The sequence below is a fragment of the Mirounga angustirostris genome, unplaced genomic scaffold (genome assembly GCF_029215605.1).
Source record: "Mirounga angustirostris isolate CCGP_5_RB_7025 unplaced genomic scaffold, mMirAng1.0.hap1 SCAF_11, whole genome shotgun sequence".
Lineage (NCBI taxonomy): Eukaryota > Metazoa > Chordata > Mammalia > Carnivora > Phocidae > Mirounga > Mirounga angustirostris.
The window spans coordinates 96,301,649-96,326,425 of NW_026991719.1; the positions used below are offsets into that span (position 1 = coordinate 96,301,649).

The window sequence follows — 24,777 nt, forward strand, 5'->3', positions numbered from 1 at the left end:
GGGCATTTTTATTCAGTGCTGGAGGCTGAGCGCGCCCACGCCGCCTCCTCTCTGAGCTCCCCTCCCCAGTGGAGCTCATCTCTCCCTTACCTGGATCCCCACAGCACCCTGTGGCCCCCATCCTGGCCCTTACCCCATCGTATTTTAACTCTGTTTAGGGCTCTCTTGCCCCCAAGTGCATGAGTTCCTGAAAGACAGGGCCCCCATCTTGCCTGTCTCGGTTTTCTGAGCTTTGTAGCCCGCTGTCTGGACCCTGGTTGATGCTCAGTGACAGTGTAGAACTAAGCTATGTGTCTTGTATTTCTGTTTATAAGAGTTCCAGAAGAGGGACGCCTGGGTGGCCCAGTCAGTTGGGCGGTTGCCTTCGGCTCAGGTCGTGATCTCAGGGTCCTGGGATCCCTGGTTGGTCTCCTTGCTCAGTGGGGAGCCTGCTTCTCCCTCTGCCTCTCTCCCTGCTTGTGCTTTCTCTCTCTCTCTCTCTGACAAATAAAAAAATAAAATCTAAAAAAAAAAAAAGAGTTCCAGGAGAGTCCTCAGGGAATGACGGGGCAGCAAGCCTCACTTTTGTAGCAGGCCAGTCAGTGGAATCTATGACTAAGGGGTAGGATTCTCAGACATTGACACCTACCCATTCTAGTGAGGAGCCACATGATGTTTGTGTACTGGGAGCTCATCTCTTACTAAATATTGGAGGGATTTTTTAGATATAAGGAAGTGAAACTGGGTTTGTTATTTTTTCCTCTTTTAGCTTTCTTTTTATTTTATTATTTTTATTTTTTTTTTTATTTTAAGTAGGCTCCACACCCCCCACATGGGGCTCGAACTCACAACCTTGAGATCAAGAGCCGCATGCTCTACTGACTGAGCCAGCCAGGTGCCCCTCTCTTTTAGCTTTCTTAATGGCTTTGTTGAGATGTAATTCAACTCACCCATGAAAGTGTGTATTTCAGGATGGGGGTCAGGCAAAATGGGTGAAGGGGAGTGGGAGATACAGGGTTCCAGTTATGGAAAGAATAAGTCACGGGAATAAATGGCACAGTATAGGGAATATAGTCGAAGATATTGTAATAACGTCATATGGTGACAGATGGGAGCTACACTTGTAGTGAGCATAACATAATGTATAAACTTGTCAAATCACTATGTTGTACACCAGAAACTCATGTAACATTGTGTGTCAACTACTCAAAAAAAAAGTGACAAAAAAGGAAAAAAACTATCGATAAGCAAATTTTTTAAAAATGTAAATGCCCAACAATGGGTGAATAATTACATGAGTGATGTAGTAAATATCCAAGACTGAATATTTTGCAGTTATGAAAATTATATTTTTCAATCATTTTAAGTGATGTGGAAAATGCTCAGGCAATAATGTTAAGTGAAAACGTGGGACACAAATTTTACACGAAATAACTATCCCATGCATATGATGGCTCACAACTATTTTTAATACACATAGGAAAAAAAATCTACAAAATTACAAAAAATAGCAGCAGTGGCAAAAAAAAAAAAAAGTGTATATTCCAAGGCTTTTAGTGTATTCACAGATATGTGTGACCATTACCACAATCAATTCTAGAATATTTTTTATCACCTCAAGGTTATTTACTTAAGACATTCAGAAAACCTTTCATAGGGGTCAGCCCCTATGATTCTTACTGTAAATGATATCTCTGGTGACAGAGTTTGTCATAGGGAGGGAATTGGTTTAAAGAAGGAAACAAAGATTATAGATAGGGCAGGCAGGTGTTTTTTGTTTGTTGGTTGGATTTTTTTAGAGGAAGATGTGTAAAAAAGCTGAATATCGAAGGGATGTTTACCTGAGGGATGCTCATGTTGACTTCACACCCTTTCCTAGGAGCTGAGAGAGGCCAAGCTTTGGGAGACATACTGCAGTGAGATATCCCATAAGGCTGGATAATGTGGACAGGAAAGTGAGAGATGAATTTCAAGAGCTGGGGAAATAACTGAAACATATAATAGGAGAGTAGGTTCTGAGCTTGATTACACTCAGCTAAAGCAACATGGGAGTGATGGTAGACGGGACACTGAGGACAGTCTGCCCAGGGGATGTTAAGGACGATAGGGCTTTGGCAACCATCTATAGACCCCTTCCTCACCTCACCAAAAGACAGAACCTAGCTAAAGAAGGTGTGCCCGTTTTATCCAAGTGGGTAGATAGGATAAACGTGGATCAGGTCACCATATACTGGAATGTTATGCCAAGCAATGGGGCATCTCCTGACATTTTAAAGATGTAACCTTAAGAAAAATCAAAGGAGCTATCCTTTTTTTTTTTTTAGAGATTTTATTTATTTATTTGAGACAGAGAATGAGAGAGAGAGAGCACATGAGAGGGGGGAGGGTCAGAGGGAGAAGCAGACTCCCTGACGAGCAGGGAGCCCGATGCGGGACTCGATCCCGGGACTCCAGGATCATGACCTGAGCCGAAGGCAGTCGCTTAACCAACTGAGCCACCCAGGCGCCCAAAGGAGCTATCCTTTTATTTACCTGAAATAGCTTTTAGAATATATTATCTCGGGCGCCTGGGTGGCTCAGTTGGTTAAGCGACTGCCTTCGGCTCAGGTCATGATCCTGGAGTCCCGGGATCGAGTCCCGCATCGGGCTCCCTGCTCGTCAGGGAGTCTGCTTCTCCCTCTGACCCTCCCCCCTCTCATGTGCTCTCTCTCTCTCATTCTCTGTCTCAAATAAATAAATAAAATCTCTAAAAAAAAAAAAAAGAATATATTATCTCATAAAGTGGTATAGACAGAAAATACTGGTAGGTTCAAAATGGCAGAGAGAATTTCAGTTAATGGATGGATCCAATATGACCGATTATGGAAAATGAAAATATTTGGAGGAAGATGCATTTTTGCCCCCTTTCAAGGTTGTTTTTTCAGAATGGGGCCTCTCAGTTTTTGTTACTCCATTATCAGGAGCAAATTAATGGGATGGGTAGACCAATGGCCAGATCCAGAGTCAAAAATGATATGTGGCTGCTTTATAGATTACTGAGATTTTGTAACAAAATAGACTTGCTTTGCTGTGTTAAATGACACAAACAGGACCTTTTTTTTTTTTTAAGATTTTATTTATTTATTTTAGAGCAAGCCTGCGCACGGGAACAGGGGGAGGGGCAGAGGGAGAGAGAATCTCAACCAGACTCCCTGCTGAGTGCAGAGCCCCAAGTGGGGCTCGATCTCAGGACTCTGAGATCATGACCTGAGCGGAAACCAAGAGTCCGATGCTTAACTGACTAAGCCACCAAGGTGCCCCTGTATATATTATTTTTAGGTTTTGTATTTTTTTTTTAAGAATTTATTTATTTATTTGACAGAGAGACACAGCAAGAGAGGGAACACAAGCAGGGGGAGTGGGAGAGGGAGAAGCAGACTCCCCACTGAGCAGGGAGCCGGATGTGGGGCTCGATCCCAGGGTCCGATGCGGGGCTCAATCCCAGGGTCTGATGTGGGGCTCAATCCCAGGACCCTGGGATCACGACCCCAGCCGAAGGCAGACGCTTAACCGCTGAACCACCCAGGCGCCCGGTTTTTGTATTGTTATTGAACATAAGTAATGTAGCTGGCTAAACCTACATACCTATAGAACATCAATGCACTTGACATTTTGTTCTGCTTAAGAATGCAAGGTATGTTATAGTTCTGTTTATGAAACTCAGGAAAAAGTCAAGGATATTTCTTTTTTGTTTTAAGTTTGCAGTGGGCACCAAGATCCAAGGCAGGTTATATTATTTGAGGATAGTCTAATTTCTCCTTGCATTAATGATTTTTCTGCAATAATTTTGTGTGTCTATATGGGCTTGTTAAACTCTTTGATTTGTTAGAAAGCTATTATGTACAATGAAGACACATTTTTTTTCTTTTTGTGTCAACAGTGGTTTGCTAAAGAACAGAAACAAAATATTCTTTTAGTTTTAAAAAGGTACTTTGCCATTCTCTCAATTTATTCAAGCCTTTCTCTTTTTACCTTTTTGTCTTCTCTTTGAGTCATTTACATGCTTATTAGCACAAAGCGAACACAGAAAGTCAGGAGTGATTGAATTCAAATCAGTTTTCCTACCTGTCAGCCAGCCAGTTGAGTCAAGTTATAATTAGTGGTTAAAATGAAGCTGTGGGGGGGATAGAGTTCATCGAAATTCTGTTTATTCATTTACAGATAATCTAGATGATTTGCATAATATTTGAGTTGGCTGTAATGAAAAACACTTGTTAACGGAGTGAACTAATCATATAGTATATATACCAACCTGTTTATTTTGTTATTAAAAAATATAAATTCTTCATAGGTTTTTAAAAATAGTTCTTGAGTTTACATGAATAGCTAAATAGACTTGGAAAAGGGAAGTAATTTGACATTTAAAAAGGTTTCCTCCCTGGGGCGCCTGGCTGGCTCAGCGGGTAGAGCACAGGGCGGCGCTTGATCTCGGGTTGTAAGTTCGAGCTCTGTGTTGTGTGTCAAGCTTACTTAAAAATAAAGTCTTAAAAAAAGTACAGAAAATGAAAAGATTTCCTCCCTATGCACAAACTCTAAAGAGGAGAAAAAAATGAGTTTTATTTTTCCTCAGTGTTTTCTGTGTTGGATTTAAATACCTTTAAAATCTCACTTAATAGTAAGTTGTTCTTAAATTAAAGCTGAGATCCGAAAATTCATTCTGAAAGTGGTAGCTTTCCTTGTATGCTGCCATTTTGGCTTGGAAGGCATACACGTAAGATCAGTCTCTTTGTATTATTCAGCTGGTTATCCCTCACGAACCACAGAAGCTTCTGGCTTTGTAGTTCTCACGGCTCTCTCCTAGGTTCTGTGGAGGATACTCAGATGAATTAGATACGGTCCCTTGACAATGTCTTTCTGTTGTTGTTTTTGGTAATTTGATTCTTACTCTTTTTTTAAAAAATTTTATTATGTTATGTTAGTCACCATACAATACATCATTGGTTTTTGATGTGGTGATCTACGATCCATTGTTTTCATATAACACCCAGTGCTCCATGCAGTATGTGCCCTCCTTAATACCCATCACCAGGCTAACCCATCCCCCCTCCCCTGTCCCCTCTAAAACCCTGTTTGTTTCTCAGAGTCCATAGTTTCTCATGGTTCATCTCTCCCTCCAATTCCCCCCTCCATTTTTCCCTTCCTTCTCCTAATGTCTCTAACACCATTCACAAAGATAAACTCAAAGTGGATGAAAGACCTCAATGTGAGACAGGAATCCATCAAAATCCTAGAGGAGAACATAGGCAGTAACCTCTTTGACATGGCCCACAGCAACTTCTTTCAAGATACATCTCCAAAAGCTAGTGAAACAAAAGCAAAAATGAACTTTTGGGACTTCATCAAGATAAAAAGCTTCTGCACAGCAAAGGAAACAGTCAACAAAACAAAGAGGCAACCCACAGAATGGGAGAAGATATTTGCAAATGACTCTACAGATAAAGGGCTGGTATCCAACATCTATAAAGAACTTCTCAAACTCAACACCCAAAAAACAAATAATCAAGTCAAAAAGTGGGCAGAAGAGATGAACAGACACTTCTCCGAAGAAGACCTACAAATGGCTAACAGACACATGAAAAAATGTTCATCATCATTAGCCATCAGGGAAATCCAAATCAAAACCACACTGAGATACCACCTTACACCAGTTAGAATGGCAAAAATGGACAGGGAACGAAACAACAATGTTGGAGAGGTTGTGGAGAAAGGGGATCCCTCTTACACTGTTGGTGGGAATGCAAGTTGGTACAGCCACTTTGGAAAACAGTGTGGAGGTTCCTCAAAAATTTAAAAATAGAGCTACCCTATGACCCAGCAATTGCACTGCTGGGTATTTACCCCAAAGACACAGATGTAGTGAAAAGAAAGGCCATATGCACCCCAATGTTCATAGCAGCAATGTCTGCAATAGCCAAACTGTGGACAGAGCCGAGATGCCCTTCAACAGATGAATGGATAAAGAAGATGTGGTCCATATATACAATGGAATATTACTCAGCCATCAGAAAGGATGAATACCCAACTTTTACATCAACATGGATGGGACTGGAGATTATGCTAAGTGAAATAAGTCAAGCAGAGAAAGCCAATTATCATATGGTTTCACTCTTTTGTGGAACATAAGGAATAGCATGATTCTTACTCTCTTGAAGTCAAACATGCCAACTCCTTTCTCTGAAGTAAAAGACCTGAGGTGCTAATTCCTACTCATTGATGGCAAATGCTAAATTGGAAGCAACAGCTCAGAAATGCAAAACTCCTTATCCAATTACATTGCTAGCTCTCCAAGCCAGTCATGCTCAGCATCATCAGGGCAATGAGAAGGCAAGATCTCACTTTGGTAACAATGATAGCGTCGTTTGAGTAAGCTTTGGCAAATCCTAAAATGCACAGTCTGTCCGAGGAAGTGAAATGTAGTGGGGGAATGTTTTGTTTTTGTTAAGTTTGGTGCACAGAGGTTTATGTGTGTCATGGTTAAGACTGGTTCTGGGGGCCCCTGGGTGGCTCAGTCGGTGAAGTGTCTGCCTCGGGCTCAGGTCATGATCCCAGGGTCCTGGGATCGAGCCCCACATGGGCTCCCTGCTAAGCGGGGAGGCTGCTTCTCCCTCCCCCTCTGCCTCTCCCCCTGTTTGTGTGCTCTCTTTCTCTCAAATAAGTAAATAAATAAAATCTTAAGGAAAAAAAGAAGACTTTTTCTGGGCTCCATTGGATAATAGGTTTGTATCCTGTTTCACTAATGTGTGACACTGGGCCTGCCTGAGCCCCAATTTCCTCATCTGTAAAATGGGCATAATAAAAGACCCTCCCTTGCAGGGTTTTGGAAAGAATCCAATGAGATAACAAGATATAAAAGGCTAGACTTGATATATGGTCATGCTCAGTGTTAAGTGGTAGAGAACGTACAAGGCACAGTTCCCCCCGCCCCAGGTGTTTATGATCTTGCTGAGGAGACAAATACGCAAAGCACCCACAAAGCAGTTATGTGCTATATGTGAGTAAATGCCACCAGTGGTTGGTAAAGACCGTCAGAGCTGTAGGCGAGAGAGGCTGGAGGTTGGACTGTCGGAGGAATCACATGAGCCAAGGTGTGGATTAGGAATAAGCATGACGCGATGGTCTCATGAAAAGTAAAACAGTTTTCCCTTCGCTGCTTGCTTTAAGAAAGGTTGATGTCTTGAATGCAATTTGTATGTGGGTTTTTTTGTGCCAAGATTTGCCCTGAAAAACAATCTTTATGAAAATATGTTCATGTCTGTTTTGCCAAGTTGGGTTGTACTAACTGGGAAGATGGCCATCCCTCCCCCAGCGTCGTGGTCAGATTCTATTAATTCAAAGCTTCTTCGGTCCTTGGGAGTTCCTTTTGGGAAAGAGGGGAAGAAATGAACTGGTGAAAGGTAATCATGGGATTTGGAAAAGAGAAGGTCATAAAAAAGTCAAATACTCTTTATTCGAGCCTTATGAACACATTTATTATCAATGGGGTTCTTTTGTTCGGTGCCTTGTGGGGCCCTCTCAAAATCCCTAGTCTACAGTGGTGGCGCATCTGTCACTTCTCTTCATCCTCATGTGCCACTGTTGACAGTTACCTACTCTCTGATCTTACAGTTTATCAACAAAAGTCGAAGACAAGATGAAATAGTCAGAGACCGCATATACCCATACAGGGAAATTTTTCTGATTGACACGAACGTGAATGTACAGGCTTGCGCACTTGAGTGTGCAAAAAACACTTGCACGGTCACTTTGTTGGAAGATGTGGCTGTCAGAGGGTGTGACGGATGCAGGGATGCCAGGTGGGGTTGCAGTTACAATAGCGTCTGGGATCCACTTGAATGTCTTGGGTCTATCTACCTCCCCCATTAAACGGTGAACTTGTCAAGGGCAGGGTCTGGTTCTCTTTCATTTCTGCATTACCAGGTGCTGGCACGGGGCCTCGCCCTCGGCAGGGACTCGAGAGGGGTGCCGCAGAGCAAACTCACTTTGTTTTTGGCGTTGCTGGAAGTTGCACACCCCCGGGGGCCATTTTGAGTGCCAGGTGGTATTTTAAGATACTCTCCGTGGAGCCCGCACTCCACACTCCGCTACACCTGTCTGAAACCAAAGGGGAGCTGCGGGTCTTGGAGAGGGGGTCTGGAGACATGCCGGAGGGAGGGAGATGGGAGGAACACTAGGAAGGAGAGACTCACTGTGTGTGACCCCCTCTCTTGGAGTATGTTACTTCTTTCCTAAGATTGTTGTTGTTTTCAACAATATGGTCTGATGCCATTGAAACAGTAGTCCAATAATAATGTGGGGGAAATGGGCTTCTGACTTTCGGGCTAAGTCATTCTATTTCCTCAACCAGTCGTTGCCATGCTCCCTCTTGCACTGAAACTTACCCTGCAGAGAGGGGTGGTTGTGGTGGTAGAGGTGTTTGAATTAGCCCTTGCTCTGCTGCCAAGCTTGCCACCTGCTTTGTGGTTCCCCGAGCACTACCGGAGGGACTCTGTGAAGCCGGGGTTCACTTTAGACTTGCAGAAGAGACATTCTTAGAATTCTTTTCTTTTTCTTTCTTTTTTTTTTTTTAACGATTTTATTTCTTTGACAGAGCACAAGCAGAGGGGGAGAGAGGGAGAAGCAGGCTCCCCGTGGAGCAGGGAGCCCGATGCGGGACTCGATCCCAGGACCCCGGGATCATGACCTGGGCAGAAGGCAGCTGCTTAACCGACTGAGCCACCCAGGCGCCCCGAGACATTCTTAGAATTCTTAAGGAGAACTGGTTTCTAAAGTAAAAGATTTACCAGTAAACTAATGACCTTTGATGTAATATCTAAGCAGAAGAAAGCCAGGCTGATTTCAGAGAAATATCATGTGATCATTATTGCTTTTTAAGTACAGTCGAAATTACCTGGTTAAGTTCCTTTTTTTTTTAAAGAATTTTATTTATTTATTTGACAGAGAGAGACACAGCGAGAGAGGGAACACAAGTAGGGGGAGTGGGAGAGGGAGAAGCAGGCTTCCCGCCTAGCAGGGAGCCTGATGTGGGACTGGACCCCAGGACCCTGAGATCATGACCTGAGCAGAAGGCAGACGCTTAACGACTGAGCCACCCAGACGCCCCTACCTGGTTAAGTCTCTAATGATAATATAAATAGGCTTGCCGGTAATGTGAGCTTTTTTTTTTTTTTAAGATTTTATTTATTTATTTGACAGAGAGAGACACAGCGAGAGAGGGAACACAAGCAGGGGGAATGGGAGAGGGAGAAGCAGGCTTCCTGTGGAGCAGGGAGCCCGATGCGGGGCTTGATCCCAGGACCCTGGGATCATGACCTGAGCCGAAGGCAGACGCTTAACGACTGAGCCACCAGGCGTCCTGTAATGTGAGCTTTTAAATACACGAGTGGTTGTGTTTACAGAGAACAAACTGGTGGTTGCCGGAGGGGAGGCGGGGGGAGGGGGCGGGGATGGGTGAAACAGGTAAAGGAGATTAAGAAGTACACACTTCCAGTTACGGAATAAATAAGTCTTGGCGATCAAAGGTGCAGCATAGGGAATATAGTCCATGATACTGTAGTAACATTGTGTGGTGACAGATGGTGACTCTTGAGTCATGTATAGAATTGTTGAATCACTGTGTTGTACACCTGAAACTAATAGAACGTTGTATGTTAATTACACTTCAATTAAAAAAAATATATGTGCTTGGATGGTTGAAAATATACATGTGCATACGTATTTACATATTTTAGGATTACAAGCATGGTTTTATAATTATACAGCTAAAATGATGGAAGATCAGTCCTCTTGTATAGCAGATGTGAAGGAACCACCACAAAATCATAAAATCACTGCTGTCAGTGATTTCCAGTTAGGATCCACCATTTCCTCTCTTTGGACCAAGTAGACTGTAACCGTATCTGTGCTGATGAATTTCCTTTTTCAATCTCTGCCCTTTCTCTGTGTTAGAAATCAAAGAGCCGTCTCTTTTCTTCCCTCATTTCTTCCCTCTCCATTTCTTTTTTTTTTTTTAAAGATTTTATTTATTTATTTGAGAGAGAGAATGAGATAGAGAGCACGAGAGGGGGGAGGGTCAGAGGGAGAAGCAGACTCCCTGCCAAGCAGGTAGCGCGATGCGGGACTCGATCCCAGGACTCCAGGATCATGACCTGAGCTGAAGGCAGTCGCTTAACCAACTGAGCCACCCAGGCGCCCTCCCTCTCCATTTCTTCACAGTTCTAGGGTTTATAGCGTGCGAGTCTATTTATATTCGGTTCTAAGTAAGCCTGGAAGTGCCCTGTGTCCCAAACCCATAGTACAAAGATTGATATTTTAAATTTTGTTTTATTGGCGGGGCACCTGACTGGCTTAGTTGGTGGAGCATGCGACTCTTAATCTTGGGGTTGTGAGTTCGAGCCCCACGTTGTGGGTAGAGTTTACTTTAAAAAAACACACACAGAAAAAAATACATTTATTTCATTAGAGATTAGAAAAATACTGATTTATTTTCCTTTATGGGGGGGTGATATACAGCTTACTGTTTCAATTAATATATTTCAATGAAGAAGAGATTTGATTGGAAGAAAAATACGAAGTATATGAGAGTGCAGAAGGTATGCCAAAGTCTTGAAGATTGTACGTGAATAAATTGAGTTTGGAAAACACTGCTAAAAAGAGAATCAGGAGTTGGGATACCTGGATTTGAACCCTGGTTCTACTACTAGATGTGGACAGTTGAGCTTCATCAAGCCTCTGAGCCTGTTTCTTCATGTAGGAAGTTGAAATGATGGCGTTTTCCTTGCCTATTTGGCAGGTTGTGGTAAGACACAGGTAGAATGTATATTGAAAGTGTTTTCTGAAGACCGCAAAGTGATCTTCCAGTGAAACAATAAAATAAAAAATTAATAATGTTACTAGCAAGTTACTTCAAGAGAGCTTCTGAATCCGTGAGCAAGAACGTTCAAAGACAAACCGTTTGGGGCTTTTTTTTTTTTTTTTTCCTTTATGGTAAAAACTGAGTATGTTCCAAATTTAGGTTGACGGTTTTCCTGTCACTACTTACGAGGAGAAGGCAGAAACATATGCTTGCTTCTCTCCAGATTGTAGAAGAGCTTTTGCTTTTGAATGTTTATAAAGTACCGTTTGTTATCACACAGTTTTCTTGAGTTAGGAAAAAGCACCTTCTCTGGCCAGTCAGGGCACAAAGTGGCAGGAAGGAAAAATTGTGAACCTGGGAGAGAGACCCTTTTTGTGTGTGAGGGAAGCTTTATTAAGGGAAACGCTGTGAGTCTCGTAATCCAGGGGTAAAGCTGAATAGCAAAGTTAGACAAGGGATATGTTCTAGACCACAGGGCAAAGCCACCATGAAATTGTGGTAATTCTAAGCATCAAAGGTTTTCCTTGTCTCTGATGCCCAGAGAGTTGCTACTGAATTCTACTGGAAGAGAAACTTAGGGTGTGGTTGTTTGGGGGCTGATTCCTAATGTAGCCTCTCTCCTCCACGTCCAGTTTGAACTGTGCTTTTAAGCCCCGTGAGGCCCGGGATTGGAGGTGGCTGGGTGGGGGGAGGGTGAGTCCTTCCTCTTTTTCTTCTGAAGCAGATGAAGCCTGATTCACAGGCCTAGATCTGCCATTAGGGTAAGTTTTGTGGGACTCGGAACAGCCACCCCAAATTTTTCTACAATCGAGCTACCCCTGACAAAGGAAGTAGGAGTGAAGACCCAGAGCACCTAGTTTATTTTTTTTTTAAAGATGTTTATTTATTTATTTGACAGAGAGAGAGAGAGTGAGCACGCACAAGCAGGGGGAGCAGTAGGTGGAGGGAGAGGAAGAAGCAGACTCAGGGAGCCTGGTGTGGGCTCGATCCCAGGACCCTGAGATCATGACCTGAGCCAAAGGCAGAAGCTTCACTGACTGAGCCACCCAGGCGCCCCCAGAATGCTTAGTTTAGTCAGCTTTAAATGAAAAGTGAAACCTTGTTTTCTAGAACATGAATATAGGGCCTTCAAAACAGAGAGAGCTGAGGGTTTGTTTTTTAGAAGGCCTATTTTCTACTGTATGTTTAAACAAGTGATTCATTTGGACATATGCTTTTTCCAGATTAATTTGACAACTACATTAGGAAGCTGAAGGAAGATTTTTTTTTTCTTTTTCAAAGTTACTTGGAGCAGGTAGTTCTGAAATGATTGTACAGAGAGATGAACAGATGCTAATTCAACAGGTTAAACATTGAAATTTGAGGACTGTTTTTGCAATCTGTATTGAGAGGATAGTTGGCACCAAAAGCAAGACTTGGAAATTATTTTCAGTGCCTAAGGCTTGCCTTCTTAGATGGGGCTTTATTCACTTCTCTGAGCAATTGATCAGAGACTCAGAATGTTAGACAGGAAGAGGCAGTCAGTTTCCTTGCACTTGGCTCCATGAAAACATGGTAGATATAGGACAAGGGGCCCAAATTTTACTATCAGAAAACCTCTGAGTTCCCCAAATAGGAATTGTTTCTTCTGTTTCAACTCATTTTGCACTAGTATTCACAGACATGTCTGTGAATGATGGGGATGATCAGCTGGATTTGATCTTATGGGTCTACAATTTCAAACTTAAGACTTGAAATGAAGTATATCTTCTTAGGATCTCCTCCCCCCCGCTGCAAGGTTTATTGAGGTATAATTGAAGAATGAAAATTGTACATATTTAAAGTGTACACTGTGATAATTTAATATATGTATACATTGTGAAATGGCTATCACAGTCAAGTTAATGAATACATTTATCATCTCACATGCTTTATTTTTTTGATGAGAATGCTTAAGCTCTATTGTCTTAGTAAATTTCAAGTACACAACACAGAATTAGTAACTACGGTCACCGTGTTGTGCATTAGATCTCCGGAACTTACTCATCTTATAACTGAAGTTTGTACCTTTTGACCAATCTCTCTGCATTTCCCTCATCTCCCAGCCCAGCAAGCACCACTCTACGTTTTTTAGATTTCATGTATAAATGATACCATACAGTATTTTTTTTTTGTCAGAAGAGTACATGAAAACGCAGGTACTCATCACCCGTCTTCAGCTTCAACAATTATCAAGTCTTTGTCCTCATTTCTGGCCCTACCCCAATGGGAGGTTTTTTGTTTTTTGTTTTTTTTAATTGAAGTATAGTTGACATACAACATATTAGTTTCAGGTGTACAACATAGTGTTTTGACATTTATATACATTAGGAAATGCTCACCATGGTTAAGTGTAGTTACCATCTGTTATGAAACAAAGTTATTACAATAGCATTGACTCTATTCCCTGTGCTGTAATTTTCATGCCCTTGAGTTCTTTTATAACTGGAAGTCTGTACCTCTTATTCCCCTTCACCTATTTTACCCATCCCCCCTCCTTCCTCCTCTCTGGCAACCACAGTTTGTTCTCTGTATTTATGAGTTTGTTTTTGTTTTGTTATTTATTTATTTTAAAATTTTATTTATTTGTCAGAGAGAGAGAGACAAGCAGGGGGAGTGGCAGGCAGAGGGAGAAGCAGGCTCCCCACCGAGCAGGGAGCCCGATGTGGGTCTCGATCCCAGGACCCTGGGATCATGACCCGAACTGAAGGCAGGCGCTCAACCGACTGAGCCACCCAGGCGTCCCTGTTTTTGTTTTTTAGATTGCACATGTAAGTGAAATCATATAGTATTTGCCTTTCTGACTTATTTCACTTAGTATCATATACCCTAGGTGCATCCATGTTGTGGCAAGTGGCAAGATTTCATTCTTTTTTTTTTTTTTAAAGATTTTTATTTATTTATTTGAGAGAGAGAATGAGAGACAGAGAGCACGAGAGGGAAGAGGGTCAGAGGGAGAAGCAGACCCCCTGCTGAGCAGGGAGCCCGATGCGGGACTCGATCCTGGGACTCCAGGATCATGACCTGAGCCGAAGGCAGTCGCTTAACCAACTGAGCCACCCAGGCGCCCCAAGATTTCATTCTTTTTTTAATGGCTGAGTAATATTCCTGTGTGTGTGTGTGTGTGTGTGTGTGTGTGTGTGTGTGTGTGTGTGTGATAGAGAGAGACAGATCTTTATCCATGATACCTTGTGGTTTTTGTCTTTCTCTGTCTGGCTTATTTCACTTTAATGCCCTCCAGGTTCATCCATGTTGTTGCAAATGGCAGGATGTCCTTCTTTCTGATGGCTGAATAGTATTTCAATAAATGTACAGACCACATTTTCTTTATCCATTCATCTGTTGAGAGACACTTAATTTTTTTTTCTATATCTTGGCTCTTGTGAATAACATTGCTATTAACATGGGAGTGCAGATATCTCTTTGAGGGACTGATTTTGTTTTCTTTGGCTATATACCCAGAAGTGGGATTGCTGGATCATATGGTAGTTCCATTTTTAATTTCATGAGGAACTTCCGTACTGTTTTTTTAGGGTCTTTTAGATTTGTTGAATACTGATGTTTATTAGAGTAGTTTAATCTTTCTAAGTAATCTTAGAGAGGAAACTCTGAGATGCTCTTCAGATATGGAACTGGGATCTAGCTGTGACTTACTTGTGAACCAGGTATAAAAACTGTTCTCGTTTATACAGCATTATCTACAATAGCCAAATTATGGAAGCAGGCCAAGTGTCCATCGACAGATGAATGGATAAAGAAGATGGGGTCTGTGTACACAATGGAATATTACTCAGCCATCAAAAAGAATGAAAGCTTGCCATTTGCAACCATATGGATGGAGCTAGAGAGTATTATGCTAAGTGAAATAAGTCAGTCAGAGAAAGACAAATACCATATGATTTCACTCACACGTGGAATTTAAGAAACAAAACAATCGAGCCAAGGGGTAAAAAAGAGAGAGACACACAAACCGAGACATAGACTCTTAACTCTAGAGAACACACGGAGGGGAGGTGGGGGGGAGGTGGGGGGAAAAAGGGGATGGGGATTAGGAGGGCATCACTTATGATGAGTACCAGGTGTTGTATGGAAGTGTTGAACATCTGAAGCTAATATTACACTGTATGTTACCTAACTGGAATTTGAATAAAAACTTAAAAAAACCTGTTCGCAAAGGATTGTGTGGATACGCTATACCGGAGACTGCCTCAAGTACTATGTACGCAAATGTAATTCTGATTCCATTATGATACTAAGTTTCAGTGTATCTTTTATTTAAGTTTTCTTTATGTTGTTTTTTTAATAAAAATTTTAAATAATTTTAATTTGATTTAGTAAAACACTGTTATTAGGAAGCATTAATATACACCCACCTTGGTCTGGAATAGTGTGTTGGAACATAGCTCTGGTTGAATCTGAATATCTCAGAGTTTATCCAACAATTAATGATTGGATGCCCACCACGTGCCAAATGCTGTTGTAGGTGCTGGAGTTGTAACAGTGAACAAATAAAGGGAAATCTCCGCCCTCAGGTAGGAAGAGAGGTAAAGTAGGTGTCATATCACATGGTGATAAGTTCAGTGAAGAAAAAAATGATAGGAAGGTAGGTGGTGGGATCCTCTTCCAAGTTCAGTGTCTTGCATATTCGTAGCTTTGGGTATTTCTGAGGGGGAGAAAACGATACATGAGGTGGAAAGAACTGAGCCTTTGTAGTCACAGACCTAGGTTTGAATTCTAGCTCCGAAGGCAGACAAGTTACTTAGTGTTGAGTTGAGTGCAGAGTTTCCTCATCTGTCAAATGGTGACAAAGATTAAGCCTATTTCTATTCATTCATTCATTCATTCATTCTCGCTCTATGGACTGAGCCAGCCAGGCGCCCCAGATCAAGCCTATTTCCGAGGGTGGTTATGAGTATTAAGTGAGAAAATCTAGAGAAAGCACTTGCCACAGTGTCTAGCATACAGAAAGGGCTTGGTAAATGCCCACTCTTGTTACTCTTATTAATAAATCATATCCTGGATTTCTCAGACGCCGACCTTGCTCCTTGTAACCTTAGCCTCAGGCTGGGGCCCTACTCTCAGTGGCCAGGTCACCCGGCAGTCTGTCAGGGATCCTCTGACTTCGTCACCTAGGACCCCACCCTTTCATGCTCTGCCCAGTGGATCGAGCACCTCCAGCACCCACGTTTGCCCAGGCTCTGCCTGCACCAGGCACACGAATGTCGATACTTCCTCATCTTCAGTTACCCAGTGAACAGAGCCAATTCTCTAAAAATCAACTGACAGGGTTCCAAATAGACCACTTTTTGTTTTACCTTACATTTTTGGAAGGCACGTGGAAAAGCAGGGTACAGGGCTAACTCTCTAGAACTCTTGGCTTTAGCGGAGAGATCTGTGTGTGTATTTGTATGTGTTTGGCGTCTGCGCTTCTCGTTATGGAGGATGTTTCTCTTGTGAAAGTGTCCCAAGTGCTCACTGCCGTCAACAGTCCTTTCTTTAGTGAAATAAGGTGTCTTTCGCACATGGACAGGAATTTATATCTTATGACTTTGACCGTATTAACTTTGTATTTGTCTCTTATTAAGGAAAAGACCAAAATTGTTGAGCCCTTGGACTATGAGAATGTTATCACCCAAAGGAAAACCCAGATTTACAGCGACCCCCTCAGAGACCTGCTTATGTTTCCAATGGAAGATATCTCTGTGAGTTCACAAGCACTGCTTTAAAGGAAAACATTCACACTTTCCAGGCTAGTTCTTACGGCAAGAATGTTCCCTGTCTTCTAGATCTCGGTGATAAGTCGTCAGCGCAGAACAGTGCAGTCCACTGTACCAGAAGATGCTGAGAAGAGGGCCCAAAGTTTGTTTGTCAAAGAGGTAAGACCCTCAAAGGCAACAGTGGAACATTATTATATTCAAAAAAATATTCTTCCTTTAGTGTAGACAGGAAATAAAATGACTGTAACTTAGCGGACCTCCGTGACAAGTCTAGATGATGTGGTAGAGAGGAGACAGCTTAACTACTGTGACAAATAGCATGGGTTCTTAGTTTCTCTCTGGGATTTGACTACTCTCTGAACTTGGAGTTAGAGTGTTCCAAAGTGTGTCTGAATTGGGATTTTTTGTTGCCAGTTAGTTTAGGGAGACCATGTTAATCCCCAATGGATGATCCCAGTACCAACATTTTCCAAATGATTTTTAAAAGTCTGTCAGCTTCCTTTACCAGACTTTAAAAAACTGGATATACGTATACTTGTGTGATATTTCAAATTAAAGATTCCTATTTTCTTTCAGTGTATTAAAACCTATAGCACAGATTGGCATGTGGTAAACTACAAGTATGAAGACTTCTCTGGAGACTTTCGAATGTTGCCATGGTAAGTGTAGAATTCAAGGGAAACCTTTGAGAGGAGAGTTACTCAACGTTTTACCTTCTTCTTACCACTTATAAAGCTTCTCAGTGATAATTTATGATAAAACAAGGCCTTAGGCAGCTGGCTTGTTTGGTAAATGTATTTTGGACAATTGAATATGTTTTCACTTTGCGCATTGAAATTCTTTCAAAAATGTAGGAGTTCGCTTTTTGGCTTTGATGCATCTATATTGACCATAAAATCTTTTAGTTCTGGATAATGTAGTGAGCACTTTCCAGTGGTGTCAATGAAAATGCTAGAAGGGGGGCACCTGGGTGGCTCAGGTGATTAAGCGTCTGACTTCAGCTCAGGTCATGATCTCGGGGTCTTGGGATTGAGCCCTGCATCGGGCTCCCTGCTCGACGGGGAGTCTGCTTATCCCTCTGCCCCTTCCCCTGCTCATGTTCTCTCTTTCTCTCTCTCTCTCAAATAAATAAAATCTTAAAAAAAAAAATGCTAGAAGGCACTCAGTTCAATTCGATGACCCCAGACATCCCCTGACAAAAGCATATCTCTTTCAGTTGAGTTGATGGACTGCCGCGAGCACACTGGTCCAGGAGCCAGTTCAAATCTTATTTGTTGAGGTTCAAGTCTTATTTCTGCCACCTACTGGCTGGATGACCTTGGGCCAGTCACTCAATCTCTCTGAGCTTCCCTGTTATCCCTTTCCCCATCTATAGTCCTACTAACCTCATAGGCTATCATCTGGGAAATGTTTTCGAGAAATAAGACATTGTGTAGCCTCTTGTAGTTTTCAAAGCACTTCCCTAGAAGAGAAAAGAGTCCTAAAGACATCCTTTAAACTTGAATCCCAAGATGGCTGACCAATCCAAGCTTATACAGCAGACGAATGGAAGAGCCAGAATTACACCGTGTTGCTTTTCCTTCTGAGGAAAGACAAGCTTCTGCTCCCTCTAACAACTCTGGCCCGCATTCTCTGGCAGTTCTGCCCTCCCTGACTGACTTAGTATTTGCGCTTAGTTACAGCTTTGCCGCAGGCTGCACATGTGGGAGTCCTTATATAAAAGGTACTGTAAGTTTACTCAGAGGGGCAACCCTGAGTTTGGAAAGGAGAAAAGAATTTATCCCCCTCGTGTTTGGCGTTTATCTCGGTTGTAAAAAAGTCTACTCATCTTGCTTTTATTTATTTATTTTTGTGTGTGTTCTCTTCAGTATCTGAGATAATTCTCTTGCGTTTTCAGCAAATCTCTGCGACCAGAAAAGATTCCCAGTCACGTATTTGAGATTGACGAGGACTGTGAGAAAGACGAGGTAAAAGTGGGGGCCACGGTGCTGGTGTCCTCACGGTCGCTTCTGCTGCCAGAGATTTCCTTGAGAAAAAGATGAGGGACAGAATGGTTTTCGAGTGATCGGTGGCCGGCTTTCAAGCTAATGCGTGTTTTTTAAGAATCTTAAAAAAATTGTTGCATTTCCAAATGGAGTTTAGGAAAAATCAAGTGAAATGGGCTGTGATTTGTATATAAACATGTTTTCCCACCTGTGGGAGACACCTGTGGGGCTGGTTTTCCCCGTGCTGGGCATGTGGCAATGGTGAGTCATCTGGAACCCCCTGCATCATGGATCCCTCTTGGGACAGATGGCCTGGATGTCTGTGACATTTTGAGGTGCAGTTTGACGGTTTACTTAATGCAGAAGACTCTCCCAGAAGACAGCCCGTAAGATTCAGTAAATACTGAGTACCTGCTGTGTGCATGGCACAGAGCCTTACTTTCCCTAGTGAACAATTTCAAGTTTCATCAGGCATCTTTGTGGGGGCGGTGGGGGACTTAATGCTTTAATTAGAAAATGGGGCAGGGCCTAGTTCGTGTCCCCCAAAAGTTTGATTAGATGGCTGGCTGTTTCACTGATGCTTTTTGCCCTATTTCAGGATTCCTCTTCGCTGTGTTCTCAGAAGGGTGGCGTCATAAAACAAGGCTGGTTGCATAAAGCAAATGTAAATAGTACCATCACGGTCACCATGAAGGTAAGAAGTAGTTATTATGTTATTTCGGATATTGTCGTGAGTAACGTGCGTGGAAAAAATATTGCTTTAAAAAAATGTTTACAGGGCGCCTGGGTGGCTCAGTCGGTTGGGCGTCTGCCTTCGGCTCAGGTCACGGTCCCGGGGTCCTGGGATCGAGCCCTGCATCGGGCTCCCTGCTCAGTGGGGAGTCTGCTTCTCCCTCTCCCTCTGCCCCTTCCTCTGCTTGTGCTCTCTCTCCCTCAAATAAATAAAAAAAATTTAAAAAAAAGTTTACAGTGAGCCCTAGCAAAAAAAAAAAGAAAATCATTACTGAGAGGATTCTCACAGCTGTATAGAATTTAAAAACTCTGCAACCTCAGGATAATTGAGAAGTGTAACTTTTTAAAGAAACGTAATTATTCTGAATCAGGAAGTTTAAAAAGGAGGCTGTCATTCAACTGTACTTCAATTAAAAATAAAAAAACTTCAGGAAGGAGGCTGTCAGTTAAATGAAGGTAATGACATTGAAACAAAAGGGCATCACAGGTTCCTATTCCTATGTGGAGATGAATGTAATGAATAGAAGGATAAGGTAGTCCATTTATTTAGCAACTATTAATTAGGTGCGTATTCCATGCTGGGCACTGAGGGGAAATCTATGAATGTCTAAGATGAGGTCCCTGGCCTCCAGTGGTCTCCAGATGAGATAAGAAACATACCAGATTTACTACCGTACAAAGCTGTATAGCCTTAGCGCTGTCTGAGAATTACTGAGTTTTGTAGTTGGGGCAGAATAGTGAGTTTGTCTACGGGGTTTGTAGGAGATAAAGGTAGAAACAGAGAGAGAGGGGAAATGGCGCAGGGTCTCTAATGCCTGGGGCATGAAGTTGACTTTTGTTTCAGAGGCTGTGAAGAGCTGTTAAAATCCAAAGGTAAAACTAACAAGCTACTTCAAGATTCTGAGCAGAAAAACAGAGTATGCTCTCATATCAAATATAACTGTTCTTGCAGATACCCAATATAAGATCATGTGGTTTGCCGAGGATGATTCACACTTCCATTAAGTATTGAAGGTCATTCTATCTTTCACATAGTCTGCAAGCAGAAACTACGGGTGTCTATCAAGAGAAGGCTCCAATTTTATCTTAATTTAATATTTTGCCTGCTGCTTTCCATTGAGTGGCTATGTCCGGTTCTCACTTTCATTTCCAAGTCCTGAGAACAATCAGTCCAAGTCGTAGGGGGCTTCCTGTGTGTCTCCTGCACTTAACCATGGGCTTTAGCCCGCGGTGATGAATCCATTTGTTGAGGACTTCGTATGTGCCAGGCACCATACTGGCTGTTTTGTATTCTGTATCTCATTTAATTCTTGTGCAGCCCTAGGATAGAGGGTAGAGGGGTCCTATTTTTATTCTTAGTTTAAGACGTGGGAAATGAGGCACAAAGAAATTAATGGTTAACTCAAGGTCACACGGCCCCAAATTCAGACATGAATTTCTTCACCAGCCCACTGTCAATGCCGACTAGCTGAGTGAGTGAGACTCAAGGCTTTATTATAATATATTTCCTATCAGAATTAATCAGGTTCAGCCAGGCGCCTGGGTGGCTCAGTCGGTTCAGCGTCTGCCTTCAGCTCAGGTCATGATCCCAGGGTCCCGGGATTGAGTCCGCCGTAGGGCTCCCTGCTCAGTAGGGAGTCTGCTTCTCCCTCTGCCTCTGCCCCTCCCTCTGCCCTTCCCCCTCCCCCTGCTTGTGCTCGGTCTGTCTCTCACATAAATAAATACATAAAATCTTAGGGAAAAAAATTCTCAGGTTCAGAAATGCAGGTGTGAAGACTGTAATTCTGTGCAGATTGCCAGCAAATGGTTCTGTGGGTTTTGACTCCACTCCCAGCATACTCAAAATATTAGTGTTTTCTCCATACTTAGGCTGTAGCCCAACATGAATATAATGTATGGAAATCTGGATTCAGAGAAACAAGACATCGGGGAATTAATACCTTTACAAAAACAATTCACCACGGGATTCTTTTCAGTAGTAAATGACTCTAATGCTTTTAAAATAGAATTTGCTTTGCATACAACCTTTTATGAGCCCATATATTATAAATCAAAATACAGTGGCCTGTAAGAAGTACACGCTTTACATTTTCCTCCATAATTTGCGAGACACAGATTGGTTGATGCAGGGGCGCCTGGGTGGCTCAGTCGTTAAGCGTCTGCCTTTGGCTCAGGTCATGATCCCAGGGTCCTGGGATTAAGCCCCGCATCAGGCTCCCTGCTCAGCAGGAAGGCTGCCTCTCCCTCTCCCACTCCCCCTGCTTGTGTTCCCTCTCTCGCTGTGTTTCTCTCTGTCAAATAAATAAATAAAATCTTTAAAAAAAAAAAAAAAAGATTGGTTCATGCAGTGGGCAGAATAATGGCCCCCCCCAAAGATGGACATATCCAAATCCCCAACACCTGTAAATGCTTCCTTACATGGCAAAGGGGAGTTAAGATGGCTAATCAGCACATAGGGAGAGGAGCCTGGGTTATCCAGGTGGGCTCAGTGTAATCACAAGGGTCCCTGTCAGTGGAAGGAGGGAGGCAGAAGACGAGAGTCCGGGAAGGAGGAGGGAGGACAAAAGCAGGGTCAGAGAGAGATGCTTTGTTGCCGCCTTTGAAGATGGCGGAAGGAGCCACTGGCCAGGAAATTGCAGGCAGCCTCTGGAAGCTGGAAAAGGCAAGGAAATGGCTTCTTTTCTGGAGATTCTAGAAAGGGACACAGCTCTGCTACAACCTGGATTTTCGCCCAGCGAGACCCCTGTCAGACTTGGGCTCTGTAGAACTGGGGGAGAATACATGTTGTTGTAAGCCACTGAGTTTATGGTAATTTGTTCCAATGACAGGAGGAAAGGAATTCAGTCAAGTAGTCAAAGATTGATTGTTTAGCTTATGTGTTGTCTATCCCCGAGGTTGCGAACGCCACCACTCATGGGGGCCAGGCAGGAGCCATAAATTCATGAAGCGAGTGGTGGGGTCTGAGGCAACTTGGTGACCACATGGCCCGGCTGAAGGGGACACTGCTGCCCGCCTCTAGCTAATTGTCACTCTGCTAGGCTCTTTGGGTTGTTGCCTTCTTTCATCCCCAGCTATTCATGTCTTGGCCACTTCTTCTTCTTCTTTTTTTTTTTAGTGAGATATAATTCAAATAGCATAAAACCACTTACTTTCTTTTTAAAACTTCTACCAAACAGTAGGCAAAGAAAGGAAAATAAGAATAAGTCGAAGTGTAGGGAATAATGTGAAATAGGCCATAATGAGATTTGGGAACTGTGCCTGGTCATGGATTTCATTTATCCCGGCTATTCTCCATTATGGACTGTGGCTCTCCATTTTGGATTTCTGGGAGCTCAATATACATCCCATATTCTTCCGGTTTTACTTCCTAAGCCAGAGCAGTGGTATTAGATTTCAGGATTAATCACAGCTGGGATGGGCAAGAGAGGGAAGAAGGTTCAGCCAGACTCAGTGAAAGGTGTCTGAGGGGTTTTGCCAAGATGTTTCTGTTTTCCTCTAAGATTGTGTTTTAACTATTCCTGAATTCAGCCTTGTGGAAGTTGGTTGAAACTCGCAGTGTTGATGATGCCATCTCTATGTAAACAGAGGGCATGTGACTGTATGGAGAAGGGCCATGGCCGGGGGGGGGGGGGGGGTGCGGTTGTTGGGTGTGGGTTTTGTAGTGGCCAGCCTGGAGAACTTGGAGTGAGGGCCAAAGCGGAAGTCCAGGCCTGTGAACTGTGGCACCCTGGGGGACTCGGGCCTGCACCCTCAGGTGGGGGGATCAGACATGTTCTTCCTGTGATGGGCCTAGACTGGCTCAGACCTAGGAGAGAGTCTAAATCTAACAGTGGGGGGAGCAGCTGACCCAGCTCTTGGAGAGTTGGCAAAGGCAGACACGGAGGAACTGAGGCAAAGGGCTGACGGTTCATGAGACGTTTTGAGAGGAAAATCTCTTCTATATTTGTTCCTGTTATGTTAGCCTTCATTGTGAAGAATATTAATGAGTCTCATAAGCGAACGGGAAGGTGAGTCGGGCATGCTATTATAATCTGAGTCATTTTCCTGATACCGGGGGCAATTTTACCATTGGTGCATCTGGAGTCCCCTGCGTGCTGGGATATCCAGCCCACACTGGTGAGAAGCTTTGGGAGCTTTAGCGGTGAGCACCGCAGGCCTAGAGCTTGCAGAGTTGAGAGCCAAGAACCTTTGCTGTCAGAAAAATTCAAGCTTTGATAGCCCCTCAAGCCCACAGTGGGCTAACCAGGAAGCTACAACAGAAGGATCTCGGTATTCATCATGACTCACTAGCAGATAACAGCCTACGGGAGCCATGTGCCTTCCCTTCTATTTTATCTGTGCCTCCTTGACATTGGCCTGCGGATCCCGCTGGGGTTGAGGGCTTGACAGGCATTAAGGTAGGGTAGCTGGATCCCTCTTAGAGGGAGGTGTCAATTTCAGGGTCTTTATTCATTTTAAAACTTCTGGATTTAAAAAAATTATGTAGAATCAGTCCTTTGGAAAATTTGAATTGATGGACAGCAACTTAACTGTCTTTTTTTTTTTAAAGATTTTATTTGAGAGAGAATGAGGGAGCGGTAGAGAGAAGGAGTAGGGGGAGGGGACAAAGGGAGAAGGAGAAGCAGACTCCCTGCTGAGCAGGGAGCCCAATGACAACATGGGGATCAAGACCTGAGCTGAAGGCAGACACTTACCAACTGAGCCACCCAGGCACCCCTAACTGTCTCTATAAACAAGGCCGAGTCTTTTTTCTGGATTCTTTGACTGTCAGAAATAAGGGAGTCTAATGGCACGGGAGGGAGAAATGGAGTCATGAGAGAAGGTGGAAAGAAAAAAAGCAAAGGGAAAGAGGGTTAGAAAACACTGAGCCAAGTCCAATAGATAAAAGGGAATCAGAAGACTCCCTACTTTATAAGGCCTTTTGAGAAAGCAACCACATGATCTGTAATGTGACATAAATAATGTAGCCACAGTAACTCATATATAGGCTGCTTTAGAGAGTGAATCCTTCCTCACTAGCTGCCAGACAGTTTTGCAAGAACATTCAAGTTGATAGTGATGGGCTCTAGGGCAAAGGGGCTGGTGAAGGAGCTAAGCTGATTTCTTCATATGGGAAGATGACAAGAGCCCATATTTATGGAATACAAATTTGCCCTTTTCCCCCCTACACGCCTTTCCACCAGCTCCGGTCAGTTGTTAAGAGATAGTCTGCATCATTCTCTGCCATTGTCACGATTTCCCCAGAGGTGCTGGCCGAGCCTCTCTGTTGTTGGCTGGGAAATTGGTCGTGAGGAACCCAGGCTCCGGGCGAGCTGATAATGATGTGCATTACTGCCCAAGCCACGGTTTTCGGTGGCTGGTCACTTCCTCTCACCGAGGAGGACGCTGGTGTCGTGCAGCATTTGCAAAAGCTCCGACCGTTGTCCTATAAGCAGTGACTATTGTACCCCGAGCT

General features: G+C 43.1%; 1 protein-coding gene across 3 annotated transcripts in view; it reads left to right on the forward strand.

The window, feature by feature from the left end:
• DOCK11 (dedicator of cytokinesis 11) overlaps positions 1-24,777 on the forward strand; it is a 192,094-nt gene that overhangs the window by 34,231 nt on the left and 133,086 nt on the right. For all 3 annotated transcript variants that reach the window (XM_064574500.1, XM_064574498.1, XM_064574499.1), the window contains exons 2-6: positions 16,474-16,590; positions 16,675-16,764; positions 17,182-17,264; positions 18,503-18,572; positions 19,189-19,284. In XM_064574500.1, the coding sequence (XP_064430570.1) occupies positions 16,474-16,590; positions 16,675-16,764; positions 17,182-17,264; positions 18,503-18,572; positions 19,189-19,284 (456 nt within the window). The remainder of the gene's footprint in view (positions 1-16,473; positions 16,591-16,674; positions 16,765-17,181; positions 17,265-18,502; positions 18,573-19,188; positions 19,285-24,777) is intronic.